At 41.7% G+C, this 27,325-nt stretch overlaps 3 protein-coding genes across 6 annotated transcripts in view; 2 read left to right on the forward strand and 1 right to left on the reverse strand.

Moving 5' to 3' along the window:
• LOC113017360 (uncharacterized) overlaps positions 1-27,325 on the forward strand; it is a 148,630-nt gene that overhangs the window by 2,774 nt on the left and 118,531 nt on the right. The gene's annotated exons all lie outside the window — the stretch shown is intronic.
• On the forward strand, positions 1,255-11,895 carry LOC113017361 (phospholipase D1-like). 3 transcript variants are annotated; one of them, XR_003271463.1, is made up of 4 exons: positions 8,783-9,652; positions 9,943-10,525; positions 10,615-10,708; positions 11,026-11,895. XR_003271463.1 is itself a non-coding variant. In XM_026160517.1 (4 exons), the coding sequence occupies exons 1-3, from the start codon at positions 9,431-9,433 to the stop codon at positions 10,666-10,668; spliced, it is 525 nt and encodes a 174-aa protein (XP_026016302.1). In that variant the 5' UTR covers positions 8,783-9,430; the 3' UTR covers positions 10,669-10,708; positions 11,026-11,895. The 3 variants fall into 3 exon arrangements, 1 of the variants encoding a protein (XP_026016302.1); XM_026160517.1 differs by having other exon boundaries at positions 9,943-10,191; XR_003271464.1 differs by lacking the exons at positions 8,783-9,652; positions 9,943-10,525 and adding an exon at positions 1,255-1,286.
• Positions 18,002-27,325, reverse strand: part of LOC113017356 (NACHT, LRR and PYD domains-containing protein 3-like) — a 51,427-nt gene continuing 42,103 nt past the window's right edge. Inside the window, exons 10-11 of one of the 2 annotated variants that reach the window (XM_026160508.1) lie at positions 23,687-23,733; positions 22,630-23,538 (exon numbers count right to left, since the gene is read on the reverse strand). In XM_026160508.1, the coding sequence (XP_026016293.1) occupies positions 22,982-23,538; positions 23,687-23,733 (604 nt within the window). In that variant the 3' untranslated portion in view covers positions 22,630-22,981. Of the gene's footprint in view, positions 18,861-22,629; positions 23,539-23,686; positions 23,734-27,325 lie in introns of those variants that run through there. The other variant, XM_026160510.1, reaches the window with a different exon arrangement.

Below are 27,325 nucleotides of genomic sequence, written 5' to 3' on the forward strand. Positions count from 1 at the left end.
AACAATACATTATGTTACAGATTTTAATATTAATTAGTCATTGTTACTTGTTGATTTGTCCTTTTCTCATTGTGTGACGAATTATGACGACTGTTTGGTAGCTGTTATTGTCTCTCTCTCTCTTCATGTGTGTTTCTCTGGTGAAACAATAGTTTTGTGTTAATGTTAGGGCTGCACGATTTTGCATAAAATGAGAATCACGATTTTTTGGCTTAGAATTGAGATCATGATTCTCTCATAACAATAAATAAACATAAAACAACAAATGTCTCACGTTTTGTTGTTGCAGCAAAATGTTGTCCTGCTTGAAATTCCGTCTCCACCGTTGCTCGACGCTGCGTGTACAGAGCAGGTAGTGCAACAATAGAAAAATAGTTGCGGGACGGCACTGTGTAGCGTTTGTCTAGGGTGTTGATCGTTTTCCTAAATCCCTCGTTTTGCACAGTGTTGATGGAGCCATATCTTTGGTCAGGTGATAAGTGATAGCCTCCGTAATGTCTTTGTGCCTGCGGGAGTTCGACGTGTATAGGGAAGCGCTGTATAAGGTTCCCGTTATTGATGTTTGGGTGGTTGACCGGGACGGATTTTCTCCTGTCACTTTCTCGTCATCCCTGACGTGCTCTCCGTTGTTTTTTCCCTGCTAATTTTAGCATCACACGGCACAGCTTCTGTATCACGTGGTATAAGGCTCCGCCCTTGTCATTTGTTGAGCAGGAAGAGTGAGCGCTTGTTTTCATGCAGAGTACGTCCCGGATCAAAATGTGAAGTTTTACAAATCACCACTTCTTTAGTGAATATCATTTCAGTCTCAGACAATCTCGTTTCTCTTACAGAGGTTGAATGCACCTTCTGCGGATGGCGGTACCACACAGTGTGCGTGGACTTCCCCTGCACAGAAGGCAACTACAAATGCTGTGAATGCTAAATAAACAGAAACAAATGATCCCTGTTGTCTTTGCTTGATGATTGGTTTGAGTCTTGACAATCCACATTGCTGGCGTTGCATCTTTCAATGCCAGCAATGGCAGGTATCAGTGCTCAAACCTTTTGTGTTTGTTTCCAACAAGTTGCCCACCTCGGGAAACAAAAATGTGTTCTTTTACTTGTCAGATGAACATATGAGACACTTTGACTCTTCAGTGCAGTGTGGAGCCTAACAAAGATCTGTTTTGTGTCCCAGCTGATCAGCAGGAGGAGGAGAGTCTGACGGAGCAGCAGAGGAACATTTTCAGCTACTTGGACTCAGCTCAGCCACTACAGAGGAAACAATGAGCTCAACACAGAAGGTGACAGACAGAGCAGGACCATATGACCAAAGATATTTATCACCATATACATTTGAACATTTGCCATAACGATGTAGCTGACGATAGAATTGACAGCAGACAAAATACTTTACAGCTGCACAACTTTATTAAAAACCCATCAATGTATTTTCACTGAAACAAGCAGCTGTTGTTTATGTGCATTAAAGTTATATAAAAATGTAACAGTGCAAATGCAAATTCCTCGCTGACAGTTTAACCAAAAGGCGTTTCCAGTGGAAACTGGCCGACACATCCTGAGCATAACCATGTATAATATCCACTAAACTTCAGAAGAGGTTATACAGTCGTGGCCAAAAGGTTTGAGAATTGCATAAATATTGGAACCTGGAGAAGTTGCTGCTTAAGATTTTATAATACAGATTTGTACATTATTTCAGATTGAACCTTTAAAGGGGCATTTCTGGACTTTTAAAGACCAGTAATGTACTTTTAAGGGAACATTTAAAAAAATGTTCCTATAGGTACAAAAATGTTCTTCTCTCGTACCTCTATTTCTGAGAGTGTATCATGTAACACTATAGATCAACTTAGCTCAGAATATATAAAGCATATAAACAGTTACAGCAATATGATGCAACAAACACAGCAGCTACTGATCCAAAATACTCAAAGCTTCATAGAACTGAAACCAACATTTATTTTAGCTCCATTCTGCTGCTGATACAGACTTTAGGTTTCTGAACATTAAACTTGTTGCTGCCTTTCATAGTGTGTAACTTGAAGGCCCTGAGTACTTTCTCCCACACTGAAAACACTGGAATGACAACATTATTTGAACATTACCTAATAAGACTGATTCAGCACAGACAGTTATGTTAAACTTTCCTAGCAGTCCTTCACAAACAGGGAACAGTCTGTCTATTCTCTCCATCTGTCAGCTGCTGCTGGCTCTTCCTCCTCCTCTTCCTCACACACTGCTGAGTTTGTCCTGGTGGATCATCAGGGCTGCAAAGCCTCACAGATGATGTGCAGCAGTGGCTCCCTCAGTCTGTCCTCACTCTGGACACTTGCAGTCGTCACACATGGAAATCAAATGTGTGATAAGCTGCAGGATTCAAACTGTTACAGGAAAAATGATTCTATGTTTCTTTACCTTCTTTTAAATGTACAAAGATGCCCTTTTGTCTATGGTTAGATTAGTTTAGAATTATCTTTTTAGACTTTCTCAGCAAAGACATACTGTTTTGGGACATATTGTTTTAGATTGTTTTATCTCTCACAGCTTTCTCCCAGCTCTCTGCTGACGAGACTAGCGCCACATATGGAGCTGTTTATTTTATCTGTTTTGTATTTTCTTATCCTGTTCTCACTGTCTTTCCTATAAAAAGTGCCCAGCCTCTGTACACGTTGTGAGTTGTTCTGAACAGCTTACCCGTGTGCACGTTAAAGCATAAAAAGTGATCTTGTCTCATTGTGTCTTTATTTCTCCTGGGTTTTTTACAGAGTTTTCCCCCAACACAAACACAAGTGTAACTTATAAACACATGTTCATACTTTTATTCCACAATCAGAGAGAAAGAAACAGAGAGAGAGAGTGCAGGACAGACAGACAGGTGACAGTCTCAGGTGTACACACTGCTACACAACAGCACCAGAGAAGCAGGATTTAGTGTTTGTGTTATTACGAGTGTAAACAAGAAGAGTTCCAGATGGTGCAGTGGACACATGTGTGACTGCTGTGATTAAAGCATCTTTCTTTCAGCTTAACGAGTGAACCGTCAGCTCGTTCAAACACACGTTAAAGTGCGTTTGGCTCGACACCACCGAACAGAGGCAGCAATATAACACAGCTAACATTAACAGTGCAGTGGATCCTGCTTGTGCCGTGATGTTCAGGACTGCAAACCGAGCAGCATCACTGACTTTCAGCTTGTTGTGTTTGTGGATATATGACTGACTTTAATTATCCACAAAATCATCACATTCTCTGTCAGATGAAGGTCGACTATTGAACGGCGTATATTTTAAAGGCTTTAAAACCAAGTTAACGCTGAAAGTACAAACATCACTAATGTCACATAACTCTGCCGACAAGGCATAGCTATGGCTATGAAATGCTCTTTGTGTATCACTTCTTCATTATGAAAGATGTCATTAATGCACTAGTAATGTCTCATCTGGAGTATTGTTCAATCATTTGGTCAGCAGCTAATAAGACAGATCTTAACAGACTTCAGTTAGTCCAGAATAAGGCGTCCAGATTAGTGTGAAGATGTTCATACTATACTAATATTGATCAAATGCATAATAACCTTTCTTGGCTTCCTGTACAGGCTAAAATATTCTATGGCTTACTTGTAGTTCTAAAGAAAGCAATTCTGTTAAACACACCACATTTATTCTGCTCAGCTGCAGTATCCAGATGAAATACATCATCATATTACACAGTTTTCAACAAGCTGCAATTTAGTAAATGCTCGAGTTAAAAGTAACGTTTTGTAAAACTGTTACATTTAGAGCAACTTTTAAGTGGAATAAGTTGCCTTAAAAAATTAGAGAATTATTCAAAACTTCAATGAACACTTAAAAGCCGATTTACAGAGCTTTTAGTTGTTGTAAATATTGTAAGACATGATTTGTTTTTGAAATTTGTGTAATGTGCCTCAATGTTATTGATATTATTATTATTATTATTATTGATTGCTTATATTTGAACAATTGTGAAACCTCACTGTGGATGTAAGAGTGAAATTATGTGGATATCTTGAATCCACTTTATTGTGTAATATTTTATGTGAGTATTTGACGGAAGACGAGCAACATCTGTTGTGGAAGCTAACGGGGTTCCTTTAGAATAAACAAACATAGGATTTATTATCACTGAATAATTCTGTATAAATCTATACAAATTATAGAAATATGTAATAGGAAACAACAAAATAATCTAAATTATAAAATAGTGTGTGTGTGTGTGTGTGTGTGTGTGTGTGTACAATCAGGAGGGATGGGCATGATTTTAGTGTTTGAACAGTCATGAATTATCTTTAACAGCAGGTTGGATGTAATGTGTTAGAACTACCAGCAGGTGGGGATAAGAGACCTTTAAGGTGTTTGGTGCCACGCTCCACCTTCAGGTTTAAAACTAGTGTTAATGGAGTTTGAAGGTTGAGTTTGTTCCACGACTGCATTTCACTCACTGCCTCTGTTTGTATCTCTGTCACTGCAGGACCAACATGGAGCCAGAAGTCAGCGCTCTCAGGAGGCCGACAAACCTCACAGAAGAAAGGGAGAGAAAAAACACACCTGTGACGAGTGTGGGAAGGGTTTTACTCTGAGGGCTAAACTAAAACAGCATCAGGTCATCCACACTGGAGAGAGACCGTTCAGCTGTCACTTGTGTGGGAAGGGTTTTACTGTGAGGGCTAAACTAAAACAGCATCAGGTCATCCACACTGGAGAGAGACCGTTCAGCTGTGACTTGTGTGGAAAGTCTTTTTCCTTCAAGGGTTCCCTAAAAACACACCAACTCATCCACAGTGGAGTTAAAGCGTACAGCTGTGATCAGTGTGGCAGAGCTTTTACTCAAAGTAGCCACTTACAGAAGCATCTAGTTACCCACTCTGGAATTAAGGCATACAGCTGTGACGAGTGTGGGATGGAGTTTACTCTGAAGGCTTCACTAAAACAGCATCAGGTCATCCACACTGGAGAGAGACCGTTCAGCTGTGACTTGTGTGGAAAGTCTTTTTCCTGGAAGCGTTCCCTAAAACAACACCAACTCATCCACAGTGGAGTTAAAGCATACAGCTGTGATCAGTGTGGCAGAGCTTTTACTCAGAGTAGCCACTTACAGAGTCATCTAGTTACCCACTCTGGAATTAAGGCATACAGCTGTGATCAGTGTGGCAGAGCTTTTACTCAGAGTAGCCACTTACAGAGTCATCTAGTTACCCACTCTGGAATTAAGCCATACAGCTGTGACGAGTGTGGGAAGGGTTTTACTGTGAGGGCTAAACTAAAACAGCATCAGGTCATCCACACTGGAGAGAGACCGTTCAGCTGTGACTTGTGTGGAAAGTCTTTTTCCTTGAAGGGTTACCTAAAACAACACCAACTCATCCACAGTGGAGTTAAAGCGTACAGCTGTGATCAGTGTGGCAGAGCTTTTACTCAGAGTAGCAGCTTACAGAGTCATCTAGTTACCCACTCTGGAATTAAGCCATACACCTGTGACGAGTGTGGGAAGGGTTTTACTCTGAAGGCTTCACTAAAACAGCATCAGGTCATCCACACTGGAGAGAGACCGTTCAGCTGTGAACAGTGTGGAAAGTCTTTTTCCTTGAAGCGTTCCCTAAAAAAACACCAACTCATCCACAGTGGAGTTAAAGCGTACAGCTGTGATCAGTGTGGCAGAGCTTTTACTCGCAGTAGCAGCTTACAGAGTCATCTAGTTACCCACTCTGGAATTAAGGCGTACAGCTGTGACATCTGTGGAAAAACTTTCAGCCAGAGAAGGAGCCGAAATAAACACCTACGCATTCACACCAGACATGATGTGTACTGCTGTGAACAGTGTGGCAAATACTTTACAACAGACGCACACTTACAACAACACATGTTTACCCACACTGAGGAGAGACCTTATCAATGTGACCTGTGTGAGAAGACTTTTAAATCTCCACGTTACCTGAGACAACACCAACAGATCCACACCAGAAAGAGACTCTACAAGTGCAGCTACTGTGAGAGAAGCTTCTCACATTCACGTAGTCGTAACATTCATGAACGTGCACACATGGAAGGAAACTACAGCTGTGACCAGTGTGACAAGAGCTTCAGGAATCTCAGATCATACTCTGCACACAAACTATCCCACGTTACTAATAAACTGTTTCACTGTTACCAATGTGCCCAAACATTCACCTCATTGTCTGCTCTGTGCAAACATCAGCGCGATCACTCAGGGCTGAAATCACTCCCATCACTGGATCACAGTGAATCTGAAGACACAGAAAGATCCTCTGGTTTCTGTGTCGGACTCAAAAAGCTTGAGATCAGGCTCCACAGAGTTCAGATAGAATCATTTAACCTTTTTTGAACTGAACTGGTTGCTGGGATGAACTTCTACATAATACAGATCTACATGGGATCTTCTTTTCTGTTGTTTTACTGAGTCAGTTTTGTCCTTTTTTCTCTGTCCTGGTTTTGCTCGTCTGTAAATGATTGAAACTCAGTCAAATAGTTCATTGTTCCCCAGCAAAACGTTTTGGAAACTCATGTTTAACCTTTGAAACTCTGACATGTTTTAGCACACAAGGCTTCATCGGGGAGTTCACTCATGATTGGACCATGAGAACAAAGGTTTTTAGTTCTTTCAAAGAGAGTCATGGAGATGTTTGATGTTTCTGTTTTTCTGAAACCACCTGAAAGAAAAACTATTTTTCTTGCTTTATGTAGTGTGGAAGTTTTTAATGTTTCTTCATCTGTGATGTTCTTGAATGTGTTCACGTGAAGATGGTACAAATAAACTGTCCTTTCAGCTTTAGCTCCTAATTTATTCATTATTTATGGATGTAGCACAGCAGCCGTCTCTTGATTAACACATGGAGGGCTCGGGATCTGATGGTGTCGTCTCCCTAATTTGCCCACTCAGTAAATCTCACTCATGGCCAAGAAATTGAAATAAACCTTGTTTCCCTGCTGGATAGTGATCCACTGTAACTCTGCTCCTCCTTCCTGTTTAGGATTTCTGTGGCTGAAGTAAAATTCCCTCCATCCATCACTTATCCCAGCTAACCCAAAGTGAAATAAAGTTTTGCTGGTCTTAAAAAAGCGTTACAATAATGGGCATTACCAATGCAAACTGAATGATACAGAAGATGAAAGAAGAGACTTTGATCAGTTAATAAAGCTCATGATCTGGATTCATTGTGGCTGCTACACAGATACTTCTGGGTCACTTCTCTCAGTTAGGAACCTTCCTCACCAAACTGACTGTTGGACCACACCCCTGGTTTCATGAGAAATTGTTTCAGCCATGATTTCTCTTCCTGTATTTCAGAGTAAAGACTGAAGTGACAAATGGAAGCATGTTTAAAAAACACAATGTGAGAGAGACGTTGAGGTCCTTAGAAGTTACCCTGGGTTTTTCTGTCACCCTGCTAGATGTTACACACCTTGTTATTGGACTGATTTCTACTGCTGGACTACTCCTGCGGAGAGTAACAATACTCTTACTAATTAGCTCCCTTTCACAGCTTTGGGGATATTTATTTTTGTGTTTGCAGCGCTGTGAGCCAGAACAGCGAGAGAAAAATCTGCAACAGCGACGAGCCGAATGCTTACGTGAATCGCAGCAGCTGCACATGTGCTACGCTGAATTAGAGGATATCTTTGCTCTGGATTTCTATTTCTACTCTTTCATTTCTATATGATTCTTCTTGCATCTAAACAAAGATGATTCAATTTGCTAAATGTTGATGGCTCTTCGTGCTCAGGTGTAAATGAGACGTAATATTTGCTCTTGGTTTGGTTCTCCTGTACAGAACCTTGCAGTACAACAGAAACCTAAAAACATTATTTGTAGTTGTTATTCTTAGTTGTTCTGCTGCCTAAATACCACAGGGTCTGATTATGAAGTTATTGAGCTGCACATACTTTACGACCTGCTTAAGTTCGAGGTCACAGCGTCTGTAGAGCAGCTGGAACATAATGAAGTCTACAAGGTTAAAGTTTTCTCTTCAGTTATTGTTCTTTCTGCTGCTTGGTTTGATGGAGCTGAGAGCTTTTGTTTTTATTATTGTTATTATAATTATCATTAATATTTTACTCTCTAGAAGCTTTAAAATAGTGTTTGTGTTTGAAAACATTGATTTAAGAATTGAACAGAAACATCTGTCCTTCTGAAAATCGCCCAAAGGCACGGAGACAAAGTCAAAGGATGCAACCTGTAACTTTCTCTTCCTTCATGTCAGGACCATCATCCATGATTTATATAAAATGCATATAGCAACAGTAGCACTTTAGTTTGGACTTTATGATTTCTGTAACTGGAAAATATTATTTTGTTTAAAGACAGAAGTGACCGCATAGTTGCAACATCAAAGGGAAATATTAATTAATTAGCATCAAGTATATTTGTTGCTTAAGCGTTTGCACTATAACTTAAGTAGGATTATAACTTTTAAGGAAGGAAAGATTTCAGATATTTAGTTCACTGTTTCAGTTATTTTATATGAAATTAAAACATTTACGTTGGTCAAATATGATGCTCTAAATCAAATAAAAGTTTGAAAATAAATGATGTATTTTTAAATGCTGCAACAAATGTTCACAAAAAGTAACTATAATTAAAACCAGTTAAACAAAATCAAATGTTTGAATCATGCTTAACCAAATGCCAGGCTGGAGAGCTGAACCTAAAGTATACGTAGAAAGATTTCAACATGTGAGCAGTTTTTAATGTTTTTATCACATATAAATGTCACAGCAGTGGGTCCTGGCCCAATGCTTTGTGTTTTTGGTTTTCTTTGACTCTTGTTTTTCTTGGTTTTTGTTCTTCTTATTTATCAGGCTCTCAGTAATCTTAGTTCTCCCTCCCTCAGTGTTCATTTCAGCCTGTGTTTAGTTTCTGTTCCCGTGTCCCACGTTTCATCGTTTCATGTCGAGTCAGCCCTGTCTCTCTGTTTCCTGTGTCTCCCCAGTCAGCCCCGCCTCCCTCGGGCACTCATGTGTGATACAGAGTAATAAACCTGACTACATTTGCTACACTCTCTTTATTACCTGTTACTTTAAAATTCATACACTAATTATGTCTGCCCATCTCTCTAATGTGAAGGTCAAAGGTCAACATCCCAGTGACATAAGAATAATCCCAAAGGGGCAAAGGCAGCGGTTAATTTAGCATATTTAGCATTAAGGGTACAGCAAGGATATACTTTTACTTATTGTGGCAGGGGTGTGGTCTCTGGCCTGCTGCAGTGGAGGCTGGTGGCGGGACGTTGGACGGCACAGGTGAGGGTGATGGCGCTCATGACTCTCCCCTTTATAGTGACGGAGGAGACTGGCGTGGGGGAAGCGTGTAGTGGAGGAAGCCGAGGAGAGAGCTGGTTTCTGGCTACAAAGACGGCGTCAAACCAGAAAAGATTGCTCGTGGTCAAATAATGTGTCAATCACCTGTGAATCAAACTGTGTGTGGCTCAGTTCATGTCACAGTGTTGTTTAGTATATCTTCACTTGTCTCACTCTCCTTCTGTTCTGTCCATCAGGACGATCCTCAGCGCTTACACAGATCCTCCATCGATGTTTTGGATCCAATCAGTGATCAGTTCTACGAGGAGGCCTGGATGTTCACCAGCGCTCGCTACACCTCCATCTACCAGAAGGTGAGTGTACTCCTTTGTACTCAGATTAACATTTTACTTCTTAAAATACATTTTCATATATGAGCTTTCTATTATTTCATGGGCCATTTAATCAATATTAAAATTACAAGCATATCAACAAAGGTGAAGCTGGTTTTTTCCACTTGCTGTCACACAGTCATGGAGGAATACAATAAATACATAATCAGTCATAGATCCTGAACAATGACATTAAAAGAAAGTCTGTGGCTCTAAAAACTAAACAGTATAAAGACATGCTCCAAGCTGCTGTTTCTCTCCTACTCCTCTAGGTTTTCCACTGTCGGCCATCCAGCGATGCTGGAGGGCTACCTGGCCAATGCTGGCCTACACAAAGAGGTCCTGGCTCGAAGGAGCCGAAGAAGATCCTTGCCTTCCTCGTCAGTTTCCTCTTCAGTTCCTATCCCAACAAAACCTTCTTGCACCTATTAGCTCCAAAGAGGCTATGGTGCCCGTGGAGGTCTGGACCTGAGGCCTGTGCTCATCACGTGGATAGAAAACACTCTGACACCATTCTGGAGGTCTGATGGGACTCTGACCAAAACACAGATGAAATAAAACTTGTGGCTGGAGCTTTTAAAATTACTTTTTCACCTCATAGATTAATGCTCATGATTGCATGGTAGCAAGACAGCATCTCCCCAAGGTGAAACTCTCAGGAGACATTTACTCTTAAACTGTAATCTGGTTGAGACTACTTGAGGAGATCTTAGTAGCGAGTATGTGGATTTAGTCTCTTCACCAACAGCAGACAGACCCATGCCAAGAAAGCAGACCTGTTCTCAAAGAAAGCCGAGAGCAGAGATTGGAAAAAGCTAAAAAGAAAAAGCTGCAGCTTCAGACGACTATCTGCCTGTAAGGCTGAAAAAGTCCAGTTACGCTCTATTTTGGAAAAGCTCCCAGTTTTGGTAACCTGGACTTTTATTTGCCCTCTTCTGCTACAGATGTTGACTGTGACCTCAGAGGCCAACTGGACCACACAGCTGCAGCAGGAGTGAGGGAGAGGAGTCTTCATCCAGCTTCAAAGAAAACATCCAGGTAAAGTGACGTGGATCAGCGGATAAAGCCGTCTCCACTTTCAAAGGAGATCCTCTGAGAGAGAGACTCTCTGAGCCGTTTTAGCCTCAAATTATAGGACTTTATAGTACAGCAACACTTTTAAAGGACAAAAATAACATAAACTGTGACTGTAACACAAACAAAGTATTGCATGTGTTTTTAAAAGTGTTCCTCCGATGGGCAGGACTATCACTATTAGACTGTCCCACCAGCATTCAGTGATCAGCACAGATGTTCCTCTAACACTCAGCATCTGATCCCTGTTGGTCTGTGTGCTTCTGCTTTTGCTCAGTAAGAAACCCTGCAGCAACCCGACCCAAAACTGTGTCTTCTTGTTGGCCTCAACGTTGAAGTGTCAAACGTCCAACATCTGGAAAGGAAACCACGCCAGTGTACTGTGATGTTTCACCAACATGTGGCAGACGCTGGTCCTGCCTTTCATGCTGACATCAGCAGAGAGCCCCGCCTACCTCAAAGCCTCCCCTGTCATGTATTGATCAGGATGATTATGAAGATGAGCGAGTGCAAATAAGACTGTAAAAGTCCACGAGCAGAATGTTTGGATGCTTTCTAATGATTCATGAATATCATGAGAGTGTTTGTGTGTTTTGTCTTTTCTTTGCTGACGTTTGTTACTAACAAAGACAATTTACGCTCTGTGTGTGTTTTCATCCTTACCAGCCGCACTCTAACTGCAATGAAGGAAACAAACTGTAGAAATGGTCGACTCAGTGACTTCATAAAATATTGAAGTGGTTCAGGTAGAGCCAGTTTTTAAATGACCATGAACACTGAGCGTATTGTATCTGTACAGCATGTTTTTCTATTAGACAGATTTGTAACAGAGGCCTTGCTCTCAGTAAGTTTGAAATCCTTTTCTGATTTATTTTCTAATCTCTGATCTTTGTGTATCCTGCTCAGTTTGCATGCTGCCTGTAGGAGTTTCTGTCTTTGTATTTGAAGAGAATTCATTGAATATACTCAGCTGCTTCCCTTTGGTGCCTCACACATCACTGAAGTTTTTCAGTGTCCAGTTATTTGTTTTTAATAGCTGTTTGAATTCTCTGTATGTTTGACCCTGTAGACTGTTTAATGGACTGCTCGTCTTCCTGTTTGTAACCACTGCCTGTTTAGGACTAAAGATTTGGATTTTTGACTTTAACACAGCCTCTGCGTGTCGTCCCTTTGTGTCCTCGTCCTCTGTGAATGTGTCACAGATGTTTCCATGATAATAACACAGCTTTCCCACAGTGGCTTGCAGCAGCATTTATTCACAGCACATTTGAGAAAGGTTCAGATTAACTCGATGAGTTTATATTCAGAATGATTCTGACAGTGGGCCACTGTGAATTGTGATCTTTCATCAGGTCAATGTTTAAGTTCAGTATTTCAAAGCAGGAGCTATGAACAGTCATCATGTTGGCATTAGAATTATTATTATTAATCATTATTAATAATGTCGTTACTCATGTATAACTTTGATTAGTATACATGAATTTTATCAATAGTAAAAATAATGAATAATTCATGTATAACTTTTACTGTGTTTTGTATATTAATTATATTTAAATAGAGATGTTGACCCTGTCTCTACAGTAGCATCAGTGTAACATACATTATTGGTCCAAGCTGTCATAAATGGGGAGCCTGATCCTTTATTATGAAAACATGACGAGTATTTTTCTTGTCAGTTGGGAAGAAGTTGGTCTTTTTTTCCTTCTTTTTGCTCAGTTTGTCTTTTCTTTGATAATTGAAACTCTGATCAAACCTACTCATGTTCACAGCATGTAAAAGCAGCTGACAGTCCGTGGCATTGTTGTTTGTAGAGGTGCAGTGTAGTGGGAGCATAGATCAAAAGAAAACAGTAACATTTATGTAATAAAACATCTGAATGAAAATGAACAGGCCCTTTATGAACTTCAAAGGGATCTGAAAACAACACTTTTTAAAAGAGTATCTTGGGGTGTAGGTGGTCAAAATAGAAAACTGAGCTGAGACTCTAAGTTCAATCCATCCATTCGTTTTTACTTAGGAGGAAGAAATGTCAGGCTGGTGCAGGCTGGTTAGGTGCATGTGGTTATCTTTACCTAAATGAGTTCACTTTGTGGCTGCCAGGTTGGGCAGAAGTACCTGTCCCCTGTTAGGCTTAGCAAGGTTCTCCAGGAGTTTCTCCATGGGTAGAGCTTCTAGCTCCTCCAGCACATCTGTGGCTGTGCAGGCTGCCACTTTCTTGGTTGCTCTTTTTACCCCACTGGTGGATGAGCTGCAATGGTCTCCATTTGTCCCATATGTGTTTACTACTTCTTCTTTTGCATATTAAACACATTATTCTGTTTCTATGTATTTGCTATGATTTGCTATTTGTTAAGTAACATTGCTTCACTCACTATGCCGGGTTTGTGTGTGGAAGCATTCAGTTGCTGGCAAATCAAACATTCTGCAAATGAAGCTGAATACTCAGTTACATGTTTCTTTACATTTTATTATGTTACAGATTAAGTCATTTGTTCTTACTTTGTTTGTCTTTCCAGTCTTCATGAGGGTCAGGTGTGGGGAAACGCCCGCCCGGCATTTCCTCATTTTAAAGTCCTGCTGATGTCACACATGACATCAGCAGGTCAAACCAAGTGGAGGGGTTTGTTTGTCCATAGAGATGCTTCCTTTTGTTTGTTTTAAGGTTTAAATGGATTTGTTGAATGTGTTTCTTTTCATCAATACTGCCATGTAGTTGTGTAAATGTGCATGTTAGAAGTGTGAAGAGGTTTTGTGTTTAGAAATGTATAGAAACCAATCATTTACTGACAGCATGTCTGATGGAAATAAGTGCAGATTATGTATGAAGTCTAACTGCACACAGTAACTGTGTTACAATAAGGACTTAACAGCGCCCTCTGCTGGAGTGTTTCAGTACTGCGTTAACTAGAATACACCACCTCCTCCTCACACCACCTGCTACAGCTCTACTCTTCTATGACTACAGTCATCCACAGCACTGATGTGAGGTCACATGGTTCATATGTAAGGAGCACAGCTGACCTCAGGTCAGTTTAATGACTGTGAGCAGCAGCTGTGTTATTGTCACTGTGACAGGGAGACACTCTCAGACACAGCGCTCATGTCAGCTTGTTCTCATGCAGGAGGATCAGGAGCTCCATGTTTGTCTTTCTGTTTGAATCATGATGTGTTTGTGCCATCAGAGTCTGTCATGAGTACTCAGGGTTTCACAGCAGCTCTTCTGGATGCTGACGAGGACTCCAACCTCATGTTTCACCTCTCTGAGCTTCTGATGTCTGTGAACACTCGTGTTTCTTCTCTGGGCTCATCTGGACAAAAACACCTTTCTGTGTTTGGCTGCAGCCTCATTCTGACTGACAGGAAGTGTGTTATCCATGAGCTGCACTTCTGTCAGGAAGTTTCCTGCTGTGTTTCCTGTCTGTGGACAAACACGAGTGTTCCAGCTGAGGACTTGCTTCCTTCCACCTGTCCATACAGGACATCACGCTGTCTGCAGCTCTGTAAATGCAGCTCCAGGTCCTTCCACGTGCTGCTCTGTATTTGTGCAGTTTGTAGTGTGTCCTGGGAAACGTAGCACACATGGTGTTCTTCTGCTGTTTCCTCCTTTCACTGAGTGTGAAACACTGACGCTGTGCTGTTGTTCACAGAGGGGAGCTGATTCTAGCTGCAGCTGGACTCTGTCATCTAACTGAATGTGTTGGTGCTGATCACGGGGCTCTGAGGGGGGAGCAGCAGGAGGACTCTGGATGCTGACGTCAGTGTATCTGTGGAAGCTCCCACAGCGTGTCTGTCATTCAATATTGTGCTGTATATTGTATCTATGCAAAGATGAACAGACTGTGTGTTCACTGGTCTCTGTGCTGCAGCTCTGATGTCATCATCACTCCCTCCTCCACCCTCAGCAGTCCCAGCATGCTGCTGTGGTGCACCCCACCCTCACTCTACACCTGAGCCACAGACCACACCCTCCACCTCAATATACACCACAGTTTTCTCTGCTGTGGAAATGAGATCAGGAGGAAATCATCATTATTATTATTTAATAAACGCTCACATTAATGTGGGCTTATTTGTTTCATATTAGAAACATTAGTTGAGTGTTTTTAGTATAAAATGGTCAAAGTCCCTCTTTTTGCTCCTCCCCTCACCTGTGGATGGACGGTGCTGTTACCGTGGTGACAGCTTGGATGTGTTTCAGTCCTGCCTGGTTATCACTGCAGGAATCTTTCACATTTATTACAGGTAATAACTCTGATTTTTCTGTGTATTATGAACCAAATGTATCCTGATACACACAGAGATGGATGAGCAGAGGTCACATGATGAAGAACAAACATGGAGTCTTTGATTGATTTAGATATTTATTGATGAATGCAAACAAACCCGACACTGAACCATCGTCCAGCAGAACAAACCTGATCACATGACCTGCTGACCCAAACAGTGCAAAGCTCCATGGCAACAACAACAAACAGCCTCACATATGTTAACAGAGGCTGTTAGAAGCACAGAGTCTTTACAGTCTTTCTCCTGTTTGGACACAGATCTCTGCACATCTTCATCACAGTTACTCACAGACGTGCAGAGTGTGTGGATATCAAAGCTAAGTTTCCACCATGTTTGTAGTCTGTACTGGGACTCATGGAGCATCTCTCTATGAGCACTCAGTGCTTTAAACAGTGAGTCCCAGTTTAACCAGCAGCCTTCACACCACACATCACACAGACATGGAAACTTCAAACCTCAGACTGAAGACACCATCAGAAATAAACAGATTGTGATGAAGATGAAGAACTGGACCAGTTTGCTGTGGTTTCTTCTGTTCCTGTCAGAAATAAGAGTCTGGCAGCACTTTGCTCTCCTTCCACATGTTTAAGGAGGAAGTGAAGAAGAGCGAGTGAGTCGTCTTCCTCTGTGGGCCCAACATCAGGTAGCAGCCACGTATTTTTAAAAACCCAGCACACTGCTTCAGAAACACTGAGTCCAGGTGACCAGAGTCATGTGATCAGTGAGGTCTTCACTCAGGACGTCACTGCTTCAGGACCTGATTCAGAGGTTTATGAGGACGTGGATCATTGGTGCTGATGTTGTGTGAGAGCTGGTGAACCATGGGGAACATGAATAACAACCAGGCCATCAGCAGTTCTACCCCCAGCTCTAACACCTACATAATACACTATACATATAGTTATTGTTAAGGTTCAAATATTGAGGAAGGAGAGTACAAACAACCAGGTCCAGAAGAGCTTGGTCAAACAATTGATTTTAATGAACACAGGCGTGGGGGGACCAGCGCCGTACGCAGACAGCGCTGATCTCCGACTAATCAAAGCATGAACAGATATTTTATACCATCGGGGTTTGAATTTAATGACGCCCCTTCAACGTCACACAGATACATACATACATACGTCAAATCAAAACCACAATGACTTTTAACACAGTTTGAAAAGAACATTATCTCTATCTTCATGGCAGATGTTTCCTGTCAACCTTTTGACTGCCGCTTCTCCAAAACCACAGACCATGCTCTGCAGTAAGATACCACTTCTGCACGCCCGCAGTTGCAAGCAAACATGATTAACCTCTCACCTATAACTGAATGTATCTACTATGTGTGTGTGTGTGTGTCACGACCTCACTTGGCACTCTGTGTCACCTCTCACCTACTAACGCTCGCAGTCAAACAGAGGCCACTCTCACATGTGTCAGCAGTTTACTAAAACTATATATGTAGTATATTGAATAAATGTTTTAATCAAGAACCTCTACTAGAAGCTTAATAAAAGAATATAAAAGTATAAAAGATAATAATGAACAACCTGGTTATTCAAATAGCATCATCCAAACAGCTCCTCAGAATAAGCTGCACTTACACTCTGCTTTTAGTTTCACTTTTGCAAAAGCACGCTCTGCAAACCTGCAGTTTCCTGTCAAGACTTTGCACAGAGTGGACTCAGAATCAACAGAATCAGCCCATACACACTTAAGATTATAACAAGCATTCAAAAGCATTTAAGATCATAGATTCAACTCAACAGTTTAAAGTGGTTATAACTGCACCTGTAGTAAAGGCTAATTGGGTACCAAAATGTTTAAACATCTGAATGCAATATCAATGCTGTAGATTATATTATTAATGCAATGGTAATGATGATGATTATTAACAGTAGCAACAAAATAATTTCCCTGATCTACACATTATACAGGTTATAGTATGTTATATATAAACGTAGCTGAAGCAGTTTCATTTGTAGCTTCACGCTGCACTTCACATGTTTGTCCACCAGATGGCAGCACAGAGGCCTGTGTTGGAAAGCTTTGAGTAATGAAGCGTTTTCAATCCAAGCTTCAGAAAGCTTCATGTGGTCATCAAGGAAGCAACCAGGAAATATCTGCTGTGTGTAAAAACAGCAACACAAGAATCCAGGATGAAGACAAGAAACTCAAAGCTCACAAAACAGGTGGAGCTAATTTTGTGACGTGTTTCTGTAAAAACACCACAGAAGTGAATCATCAAAGTTTCCATGTGAGCTGATGATGCTGCTGCAGAGTTTCTGTGAACCTCCTGTGACCCCGCCTCCTCATACAGAGACATCTGATTGCTCTTCAAACTGCATCACGTGGACACATGTGATTGTGTGTTGTAGTATTGATCCCAATGCTGGTATCAGTCCTGGATCAATAACACTGGATGGATGCGTTCAGCATGGAGCCCTGAGCTGTGTTACAGACAAACATGGAAACTGACAGGTCTGTGTCATTCACAGTCTGTAACACTTCTAAACAACAGAGGCTGACCCAAGTGCCTCAGAGCCAGGCACGCTCACATCACAGCTCTCTGAATAATAATAATAATAATAATAATAATAAGAAGAAGAATTACGCACACCCCACTTTTCAACTATTTAGTTGTAAAAAATGTTTGGAATCATGTATGATTTTCCTTCCACTTCTCACGTGTGCACCACTTTGTGTTGGTCTTTCACGTGGAATTCCAATCAAATTGATTCATGTTTGTGGTTGTAATGTGACAAAATGTGGAAAAGTTCAAAGGGATCGAATATTTTGCAAGCCACTGTATATGATACTAATATAATACATATACATATATAATCCATACTAATGATGAAGGAACTGAGCTCACAGTCCATTGTTCATTCAGTGAACTACTCAGTTTATTTTGGGCCTCAGAAATGCTCACTCTGTTTGTACATCACTGTCAGCAATAGACTCATTCTGCTGTGTGGACAGGAACACATGTGACATCACTTCCTGTTTGTTTTTGATGCAGCGTTTTATCAAATTAGAGCTGCATGAAAAACAAAAACAGCTTCTAAAAGTTTGACATCAAAGCAAATCTAATGTCTTTCACCAAATTCCAGCAGAATCTTCACCAGGACCCTTTGTGATAGTTTTCATGTTTCATACAAACTAAACACCTCATATGCATTTTATTATTATTCAGGACACCATTACAGACAACACTACATTCAGTGCTGTTTCATTGTTTAATGTTTTATATTATAATATTAATAATATATAATAATATTTGAGCCAGCCTGCCTCGATGTGCATCCCTGAACCTGTGCAAATGTCTTTTTTTATTATTTAATTTTATTCTCAAAATATTTTATATTTCCTGGGGGTGGAATTCCCCTAGGTGGCACTGTCATTTTATTAATTTAATAACCCAGCTGACCACTTGCTCACATACTTGGCGTTGGTCAACAGGATGCACATTTGAGATTGAGGGTTGGTCTTGTAAATTAATTGTTTTATTTTGGCAGAGAGCATAGTTCACCTGTTTTGAAGACCTTTTTAAAGTGATTGATTGTAGACAAGACAGCAGCATTTAGGTTTAGGAGGAATATTAACATGATTTTAGCATTTTGCGACCCTAATTTTCCCTTGCTTTTGGTTGCTCTAGCGCAAGAGGAACTGCAGCAACTTACGGACTTGGTGGCACAGTTAAGAGCAGATAATGAGCGGATGCTTCGGGATGGCAGCACTGGTCTGGTTTCTGGTGGAGCGGCTTCAACCTCCTCTGTAACTGCTGGGTGTTTGCCAGGTGTTCGTAGTCAGGCCACTGTTCTAGAGCGGTTGGTGGTGGTGCCTAGGGACCGTAAATGCCCCATGTTTAATGGAAAGACATGCATCAGTATAGCCAAATGGGTTGAAGAGGGTTCAAGCATGCATGCGTGCCCAGCATCTGTCCGTTACTAGAAGAAGAGAAACAAGAAAACACCCACTAATATTCCCTAAAATGTAGTGTTTTGTTTTATTCAATTCCAAATATTGTGTAACAAGACAAAACTGCAAACATGACGCAATTTTTTTTCTCACTGTTAACTATCTGAAGCCTTTCAGTTTCAGTTTTATTTGTCATATGCAAGTTAGCACAGGGTCAACATTGCAATGAAATATATTTGACGAGCAGAAGACAGTCACTCAGCAGTACAGTACAGTACAAAATAAACAGCTCTTTCTGGTACGCCCTTTCTCGCCAGACACGTGGCAGCACTTTTGCTACAATTTTGTTTGTATTTAACAAAATAAAAATGCAAGCATAAGAGTACACATTAGTTTTTGAATGCAAGTGAAAAATGTTTTTTTTCCAAATAAATCTCCCACTGAACTAACACAGCCAATCCCTAAACACGTTTGCACTCTCTTGTCTGAACCGTGGTAAGGAGACCTGTGGCTAATACTTATGGGTTCCGTGTCGAGCTTGTAGCCGGGAACTAGCTTAACTTTGCTAGCGAGAGACAGAGAGAGGCGTTGAAAGGCTGCTCCAGCAGAACTATATTGTTTCGGAGGAAAACACGTACACAGTGTACAGTCGAGTCTTTACAGCTTACTTACAACTGGGCTCGTCGAGCACTCTTTTTGGTTGCAGTCGTCATTATTATATTCACATGCTTCCATCTCCCGTTTCTGCTCGGTAGCACCTTGTACATTTCGACTTTTCTCCCTCCCTCAAGCTCACAAGCACACACAGCGGGAGGGGCAGTCTCACACAGTCTCCCTGCAGCACGGACTACACCGCCCATGAGGCTACAGTCTTAAAGGGCCATGCCTGTAACACTCTGCCGCAAGTTTGAGATCCCTGATCTAGGGGGAGAACCAAGAGAGGAGATCAAGTTTCACTCTAATTCAGAGCAAATGGACCCTGCTCGGGTGTTGACTATTTTGAAGGAACTGTATGGTAATGCGCAGTCACATGTCACCCTGCAGCAGGCTTTTTTTTCCAAGGAGACAGCAGGAGGGAGAGACTTTGCAGGAGTTCTCATTAGCACTAATGGCTCTGATGGAACCAGTTAAACAAAGCACACCTGATGGCATGCGCAGTGCAGAAGTGCTTCTCCGGGACCAGGTGTGGAAGATGTTGTTGACAGAACCCTCCGCAGGGAGCTCAAACAAGGGGCATGAGCTACAGGAGCTCCTAAAGCACGAGGAAGAGCAGTTAAATCAGCTTGTGCTTGTGCGGCAGGTGATTATCATCCCCCTGCTAGAACCTTGTGAGCTGCAGAGCCACAGTTCAGGTGGGGAGTTCACTGGCTCTCCAAACAATAGGATTGGCAGGTTAATACCATCTTTGTTAGATTTTGTATTGTTGATTGTCATTTATGCTTAGAAATATTTAACCATGTATGCTTAGAGGTGTATGATCAGTTGTGTAGTGGTAGTCTGTGTGATCTTTAACAGACTACAAAGCCTTGGTGTGTATTCCATACTAGAATGCACACCCACAGCCAGGGAACATGGGAGAGATCCTATCTTCTCCTTATTGATATATGGTATAGCAAACACATGTATATCTCTTTAAGTATAAGAGCCTTTTGTTCAGATGGACCCGCTAGACTCCTGGCACCAGCTTTGGGGAGTCTTCACAGGGTCACATCTTGACCACACACACACACACACACACACACACACACACACAGGCAAGGTACTCTTTGTGTGTATGTAGACGTCATATGTTAATGAACCTATGCATATTCATGTAACCTCAATAAAAGAACAGTGGTACGGGAGAACGGAGAGAGCAACTGGGGTCAAGCGAAGGAACGGCGCCTGTCCGATTCTCTCCCGTGCACGAGAAACATTTCACTCACACAGACACACACACCACCGCCGTCAACTTTGCTAAATTACTAATGACAAACATTGACCAGGCAGCTGTGATTGAGCAGCAATGTCCATCCAACTCTTTTCATTGTTGTTGTAGTCTTGATAATTTTGTGAGGTCACATTGAAAAGCCTCGGATACAGAAGCGTAGAGCTGCCACCCAGGCAAAAGAAAAATAGAAAAGTGAAAAGTATATTGTTCTAACAATATACCTTTCACGTTTGAACAATATAATATCACGTTATTACAATATACCGAATTATCATGTTCGTACAATATAAATATTATATAGGCTACATCGCAGCTCCAGTCACACTTCCATCACCGTCTTTCTCGTCTTTTCCCAGAGTAACAGCCAAACAGGAGGATCTATTGGCTAGCACTGCTTAGCCTTGCACGCATTCTTATTTTAAACTTAATCTGGAATTCATTGCAAACTGTTTGTGCGGGATATGAATGACAAGATTTTGTTTTTCTACAAGAGTTAGTAAAAACCATCCCCAATGTGATCAAATCTTCTTGCCAAACATCTGCAGCTTGGCAGTGTATACAGCACTATAATGACCAGAGCTAATTCTTTTGAAAACCATACATCTTTCCACAGGTCTCAACTTCATCAGACATCACCTAGACTCAGAGCTGGATGAGGCCAGCATAAACAACAGCCTAACCAACTAAGATGATGGATCCGTGGGGTCAGGAAAGCCAGAAGCAGGGGAGCTGCAGAGGTACCTTTCATGTCCATTCACTGGAGGTGTGGCTCTATTGCATGGTGTTCCTCACATCAAGAAGCTGTTGATCAAAATCAATACAGCTCTTCCTGCATCAGGAGCCTGTGAGAGACTTTTTAGTCATGCAGGACTCCTGTTCATTGCCAAACGGTCACAGCTTCACAGCAAGAAGCTTGAGAGCCAACTGCTGCTGAAGCTGAACCACCATTTCACTGACTGAAGAAACGATTTATGGTAAAGTGAGCCATACACATATGTACATCCACATAGTGGAAATTTGTATTTGTCTTTTATAATTAGTCTTACTCTCTTTTCAGTGTTTATTTGTGAGTGTAGTTTTTATTTGAAAGATTTTCATTCTGATGTTTGTATCGCATGTTTTTAGTGTTTTCATATTACATTGTGTTAATCCGCTGTCTATACTTAAGGGTATTTTAGTATACAAAGAACATTTTATAGTTTTGTTAGAATGTCTATTCCTGTGGAACTTTAGCACAGATGTTTGTGGGTTTTTTGTTTTGTTTTTTTTAATTCCTGCTGTCCACCTTGGGAATAAACTTTTCCTGATTATACCTGTTGCATCTCTGTGTCATTTGTTTCTGATTTACTTAATCCCTCTTGTATTTAAAAGAACCACCCCTAGTATGACATTCTGACACATCAGCTGTAGTCTGTTATGTTGAAGTTGCCTCGTTCTAATGTTTTCTCTGAGGCTAAATGCGAATATATTTACTGTGGGTTTTGCTTGAAAAAGCTTTACGTTGTGAAAAACTGAAATCTTGAAATCAGAATTGTTGTGCCTTATTTTGTGGATCTTTTTACATATATTCCTTTTGAAAATACTAAAATTTGTATATTTATTTATTTTTGTTTGTCTGATAGCATTTATTTATGAAATAAATCGGACATTTCAAACAGTTACTCGCTACTTACTCAGTACTTGAGTAGCCTTTTCACCAAGTACTTTTTTACTCTTACTCGAGTAACTTTTTTGACAACTACTTTTCACTTTTACTTGAGTAATAATATTTTAAAGTAATGATACTCTTACTTGAGTACAATTTTTGGATACTCGACCCACCTCTGTATTTATTACCGCGGAAGCACTAGCTGGTAGTCGGGCCATACGCATCTCCTTGTGCAGTTGAACATAATCCACGCTTTTAGTTGAAAAACAAACAGGCAAACACCTCCCAGAAGTTCTGAAGCCAAATGGGCTACTTTCCTCTCTCTCTCTTCCTTTCTCTCGCTCCTCTCTCTCTCTTCCGCACTTACCCTTCACTGGTACGTGACTGGGTTAATTGGGAACCCACCTGCACATTGATTGTAGGGCAGTGCTGGTCCGTATAAAGGGAAGACGGTCTTCCTTCTGCTTTATTCCTCCCACTTCACTGACGAACCATGAGGATAATAACTGACATAAAACCCAGGATAAAGAGTTTGAGTGAATGTGGTGTTGAAGGTGTGGAGGTGGATCAGAGTGTCAGAGGAGACTCTGTAGAAGGACAGAGTGCCAGCAGGACAGTCCACATACACTGCTGCTCTGTTAGAGACAGAGGAGGAGGAGGAGGAGGAGGAGGAGGAGGAGATGGATGTTTTTATTTTATTGTGCCTGACATAACGAGGACCATCATCAGAGCAGAACAGACTCCAGGACTGATCATTGTATCCAAACACACAGTCATCACTGCCTCCTTTCCTTCTGATGCTTCTGTAACTCACTGATATAAAAACGTTTCCTCTCCACTCGACCTCCCAGTAACAGCGACCAGTCAGACCATTTCTACACAGCAGCTGTTCACAAACATCAAATCTGTCTGGATGATCAGGATATGACTGAACCTCCTCCACGTTTGTCACCTTCCTGTTGTTGTCAGACAGTTGGAGCTTTGTGTTCACTGTGTTTGTGTCGATTGTGAGTTGACAGGAATCTGATGGAGAGAACAAACACAATCCAGCTGCAGTTATTGATCCATCATCTGTTCATTGATTGACCCTTTGATGATGACTCCTGACATGATGAAGATGGTTGAATGTGTGCTGCTTTGTTTTCATGAATCCCATTAAAAACACACTTACACTTCCTCAGACCTGGTCTCAACCATCGGACTCCAGCAGGCTCCACCCTGAAAGGAGGAGGGGGGTCAGAGCAGCACAGTCAGCATGCACACATGGACATTACATGGCTCTCATACATATACTGTTCAAATCAAATCAAATCAAATCAAAATTTATTTATATATCACATATTAAAACAACAGTGTTGACCATAGTGCTTCACAGTCAGTAAAAACATGAGACAATTAAAACAAACAATAAAAGGGGACAACAAACAATAGGTAACAACACAACAAGCTAGACCAGCCAACTAGTCAGAATCAAAAGCCAAAGTAAAAAGATAAGTTTTAAGACGTGATTTAAAAGACTGGATCGACTCGGCAGTATGAATATGAACAGGGAGGTTATTCCAGAGTCTAGTTGCAACGGATGCAAAGGCCCGGTCACCTTTCGACTTCATTCGAGACCTAGGTTGTGCTAGGAGCCTGTGATTGGACGATCTAAGTAGTCTGTTGGGATTGTATAAGTGGAGTAGTTCAGAAAGATAGCTGGGCGGTAAATTATTCAGAATTTTAAAAGTGAACAAAAGAATTTTAAAATCTATGCGATATTTAACAGGGAGCCGATGTAGTTTGGCTAAAATTGGAGTTATATGTTCATGGATTCTCGTACCTGTTAAAAGATGCGTCCAAAATACTGTTGGACACTGACAAAGGAACAGTCCAACATTTTCACAAATACACACTTCAATCCACATGTGGATCACACGGCTGATGTCTAGGAATAATCCTGGATCTGTCACCACTTTATTGAATGGAATAGGACTGATTCAAACTGTGCCTTTCATTATCTTTATATTCCTCTTCTGTTTAGCTGGACAGGACACTTCCTTCCTGCCTTTGCTACCAACTGGTTTTCTCCTCTTGGAAACACACACATTCAATATGGCTGACACTCAATTAGGTGCACATAGGCCACTATCTCAGGTACAGTACACCTGAGGCCAGAGGTAGAAGTACTTCAGTAGAATTTTCATGTATTTGTACTTTATTTATTTTTGTTTAGATGCAAAGTCACCCTGTAAACAACTCCTTGGTGGCGGAGCCCCTGGTGTTGATGAGGTCCGCCCCGAGTTCCTGAAGGCTCTGGACGTTGTAGGGCTGTCCTGGTTGACACGCCTTTACAATGTTGCGTGGAGATCAGGGGCAGTACCCTGGACTGGCAGACCGGGGTGGTGGTCCTCATATTTAACAAGGGGGACCGGAGGGTGTGTTTCAACTACAGTGGGGTTAAACACTCCTTAGCCTCCCTGGGAAAGTCTATGCCAGGGTGCTGGAAAGGAGAGTTTGTCCATTAGTCGAACCTCGGATACAGGAGGAACAATGCGGTTTTCGTCCTGGTCGTGGAACACTGGACCAGCTCTTTATCCTCTCGAGGATACTAGAGGGTGCATTGGAGTTTGCTCAACCTGTCTACATGTGTTTTGTGGACTTGGAGAAGGCATTCGACCGTGTCCCTCGGGGTCTCCTGTGGGAGGTGTTGCGGGAGTATGGGGTGTCTGGCCCATTGCTACGGGCCATTCGATCCCTATACAACCAAGAGCTTGGTTCGCATTGCCGGCAATAAGTCGGACTCGTTCCTGGTTCTGTTCATAATTTTTATGGACAGGATTTCTAGGCGCAGCCAAGTGGCGGAGGGCTTTGGCTTTGGTGGCCTCAGAATCTCATCTCTGATTTTTGCAGATGATGTGGTTCTGTTGGCTTCATTGGGTGAAGGCCTCCAGCTCGCACTGGAACGGTTCGCAGCCGAGTGTGAAGCAGCGGGAATGAGGATCAGCACCTCCAAATCTGAGGCCATGGTTCTGAGCCGGAGAAGGGTGGAGTGCCCACTCCGGGTCGAGGATGAGTTCCTGCCCCAAGTGGAGGAGTTCAAGTATCTCGGGGTCTTGTTCGCGAGTGATGGGAGAAGGGAGCCAGAGATCGACAGACGGATTGGGGCTGCAGCTGCAGTAATGCGGACGCTGCACCAGTCCGTCGTGGTGAAGAGGGAGCTGAGTGTAAAAGCGAAGCTCTCAATTTACCGGTCGATCTACGTCCCTACCCTCACCTATGGCCACAAGCTGTGGGTAGTGACCGAAAGAATGAGATCGCGGATACAAGCGGCAGAAATGGGCTTCCTCCGAAGGGTGGCTGGCCTCTCCCTTACAGATAGGGTGAGAAGTTCGGCCATCCGGGAGGGGCTCAGAGTAGAGCCGCTGCTGCTCCACATCGAAAGGAGCCAGTTGAGGTGGTTCGGGCATCTGACAAGGAGTACATTCCAGAGTATTGTACTTTTGGACTTTTAGTTGAGTAAAGAAGTTCAACTTTTACTGCAGTTGTCACAGGCTGGGTCTCTGACCCAGCCTTGTGGTTTATTTTGTAAGTTTTGAAGTTTTCATGTTAGTTTGTGCTGTTCTTATTTAGGGGTTACTGGAAGTTTAGGTTAGTTATTATTTATCATCTGTCTCGTTGATTTCTGTGTTTGGTTCTTGTGTTCAGTGTTCATGTGGCTAGTTTTACTCTTTCCTGTGCATCATTATGTTTATCCTAGTCAGCTGTTTGCTCATGTGTCTCCACTTCCCCTGATCACCTCATGTGTGTATTTAAGTCCTCTGTTTTCTGCATGTCGTTGTCAGGTCGTCTGTTATCCCCACCATTGTCTTAGTCAGTGTCATTGTTAAGGCATTGCATAGTCTTAGTTATAGAACTTCATAGTGTTTGTTTCTCAGTGTTTTTTAGTTTGCTTAGGGTTCCATGTTTAACTGCTGCTATCATCCAAATAAAGGATCGCTTTCTTTTTAAACCTGCAACTCCTCGTCCACATCTGCTTTTGGGTCCTGTTTCAAAAAACACACCGCCGTGACAGCAGTATTGTTAACACTAGTATCTGTACTTCTACTTAACCCTTGTGTGGTGTTCATATTTTTGTTACTCAGCCAGTGTTCATGGGTCTGGTGGACCCGCTAGAGTTTTGGCTTTCCAAATTAACACTATCAAAAATTTTATGTTAAATTACTCAACAGATATTTACTTCATCCCAATTACAAGCCATATGAACAGCAAACATGGTTAATTTTTTCCCTTTACCTTTGTTAGATCACATTTATGAATTAATGTGCTTCTCGTTTTTGTTTTTTTATAAAATGTTATAAAAAAATGAATAAGTTATAATCAAGTGGAGTGAGTGGAAAGACACATGTGAAGCAATATGTTTCATAACTAAATGGGATCAGCTGCTCATCAATGGTGACATTAGGCCCAGGGTTGTAAAACAGGGGCAGGTGGTGCACACACTTATTCCACACTGTCCTGATAGCAGCTAGCTTATCTCTCTGCCATCAAGCTGGTCTGTCGTCTCGGTTATCATAACAGATAATCCTGGAAATTTTGTGGAAGTTTTCCAGAGACATTGATGCACGGAAAGGTTCGTGCCGGTTTCTGCATCCCACAGGGATTCTGTGGATTCCCCTTTGGACCTGAAAACTCCTGCAAGGATAAGAACCCCAAAGTAGGCCTTTGGGGTTCTTAGATGAATTTGGTCCATCTCCTTCCACCTCTCTCCAAAAACACACCTTCCTTCTAGATTACTGCAATCCAGAATAATTTTCTGGATGGAATCTGG

Source organism: Astatotilapia calliptera, unplaced genomic scaffold (assembly GCF_900246225.1).
Source record: "Astatotilapia calliptera unplaced genomic scaffold, fAstCal1.2 U_scaffold_11, whole genome shotgun sequence".
Taxonomy (NCBI): Eukaryota; Metazoa; Chordata; class Actinopteri; order Cichliformes; family Cichlidae; genus Astatotilapia; species Astatotilapia calliptera.

What these genes read in the sequence shown, in the direction of transcription:
- LOC113017361 (XM_026160517.1), top strand. Translation starts at nt 9,431, where the DNA reads ATGTGTCAATCACCTGTGAATCAAACTGTGTGTGGCTCAGTTCATGTC. An exon ending in ACACCTCCATCTACCAGAAG is followed by an intron (nt 9,653 to 9,942) that starts GTGAGTGTACTC and finishes CTACTCCTCTAG; the next exon opens with GTTTTCCACTGTCGGCCATC. An exon ending in ACTCTGACACCATTCTGGAG is followed by an intron (nt 10,192 to 10,614) that starts GTCTGATGGGAC and finishes CTTCTGCTACAG; the next exon opens with ATGTTGACTGTGACCTCAGA.